The 941-nt window shown below is 64.8% G+C and overlaps 1 protein-coding gene across 1 annotated transcript in view; it reads left to right on the top strand.

Moving 5' to 3' along the window:
* The first annotated feature begins 386 nt into the window (after positions 1 to 386).
* Positions 387 to 941, top strand: part of IQUB (IQ motif and ubiquitin domain containing) — a 71,909-nt gene continuing 71,354 nt past the window's right edge. The window contains 1 exon segment of the mRNA XM_006024517.3: positions 387 to 556. Within this exon segment, the coding sequence (XP_006024579.2) occupies positions 549 to 556 (8 nt within the window). The 5' untranslated portion in view covers positions 387 to 548.

Below are 941 nucleotides of genomic sequence, written 5' to 3'. Positions count from 1 at the left end.
GCTTGTACCGTTTCGCAGCTTAGCCCGCCCCGCCTTATGAAAGCAGAGCCCATGCCCCGGGCCGCACCGCGCATGCTCTCCCCAGATCGCGCGAGATCTCGCGAAGTCTCGGGTTGCCGTGGCGACAGTATCACCAGGTGGACGCCACAAGTCGCGCGCAGGGAGAGGCGGTGGTGCTGTTGGGCAGCGACGCTGGAGCTCGGCCGCTGAGATAGTGCCCGGGTGACGGAGGCAAGGGGCGACGCACGCGGTGTTGGGGCAGCCACGGAATGTGCTTTCCTAGCGACTGGCGAGGCACGAGCGGCGGGCCTGGGGCGCACTGCATGCCGGGAGCGTTAGTCCCGGGGGCGGGGCGGGTTCCCGCGCGCAGGCGCGATGCGGCCGGGTGCCGGTGGGAGCGCGCAGGCGCAGTGCGGCGCCTTCCCCTCGTGGCGCGCGGCGAAGGTTGCGGTCGTGCCTGCACGTGCTGGGGGTGTAGTGCCAGGCGCCAAGCTCCTCCAGAGTCCGGCAACGGGCCGTGGCCCAGGCGGGTTTGCGGTCCGTGCGGCATGGTTGGGTGAGTTGCGGAGCCGAGGCAGCGAGTGGTGCGGCGGCAATGCTCCGTGAGCTATCAGCAGGAGCTTGGCATCAAGAGGACATGGCACCGGAGGTGGGCATCACGCTCTGGAGCAAGGAACCACCCCCAGCTGCATCTTGAGGTTGGCAGTGGTAGGGCAGGAGGTATAGCCTGTGAGGGGAAGGACAATTGTGCTCTGCCCTGCCTGAGATACTGTTGTCCCCAAAGGACAGTGAGTTCGTACCTGGTGCGCTTGTGCCAATAAACACACAGGGGTGAAGGATCCAACTTAAACTTTATTTCTGCGTAGAAAGTGGTGTTTGGCAATCGTTTGCAAAGCAAGCACCCCCACCCCAGTGGGCGTCTGCCTTATATAGCTACGTAA

Source organism: Alligator sinensis, unplaced genomic scaffold, assembly GCF_000455745.1.
Source record: "Alligator sinensis unplaced genomic scaffold, ASM45574v1 scaffold574_1, whole genome shotgun sequence".
Taxonomy (NCBI): Eukaryota; Metazoa; Chordata; order Crocodylia; family Alligatoridae; genus Alligator; species Alligator sinensis.
Note: the sequence above shows the minus strand (reverse complement) of the source record. Positions and strands in the feature narration are given on the sequence as shown.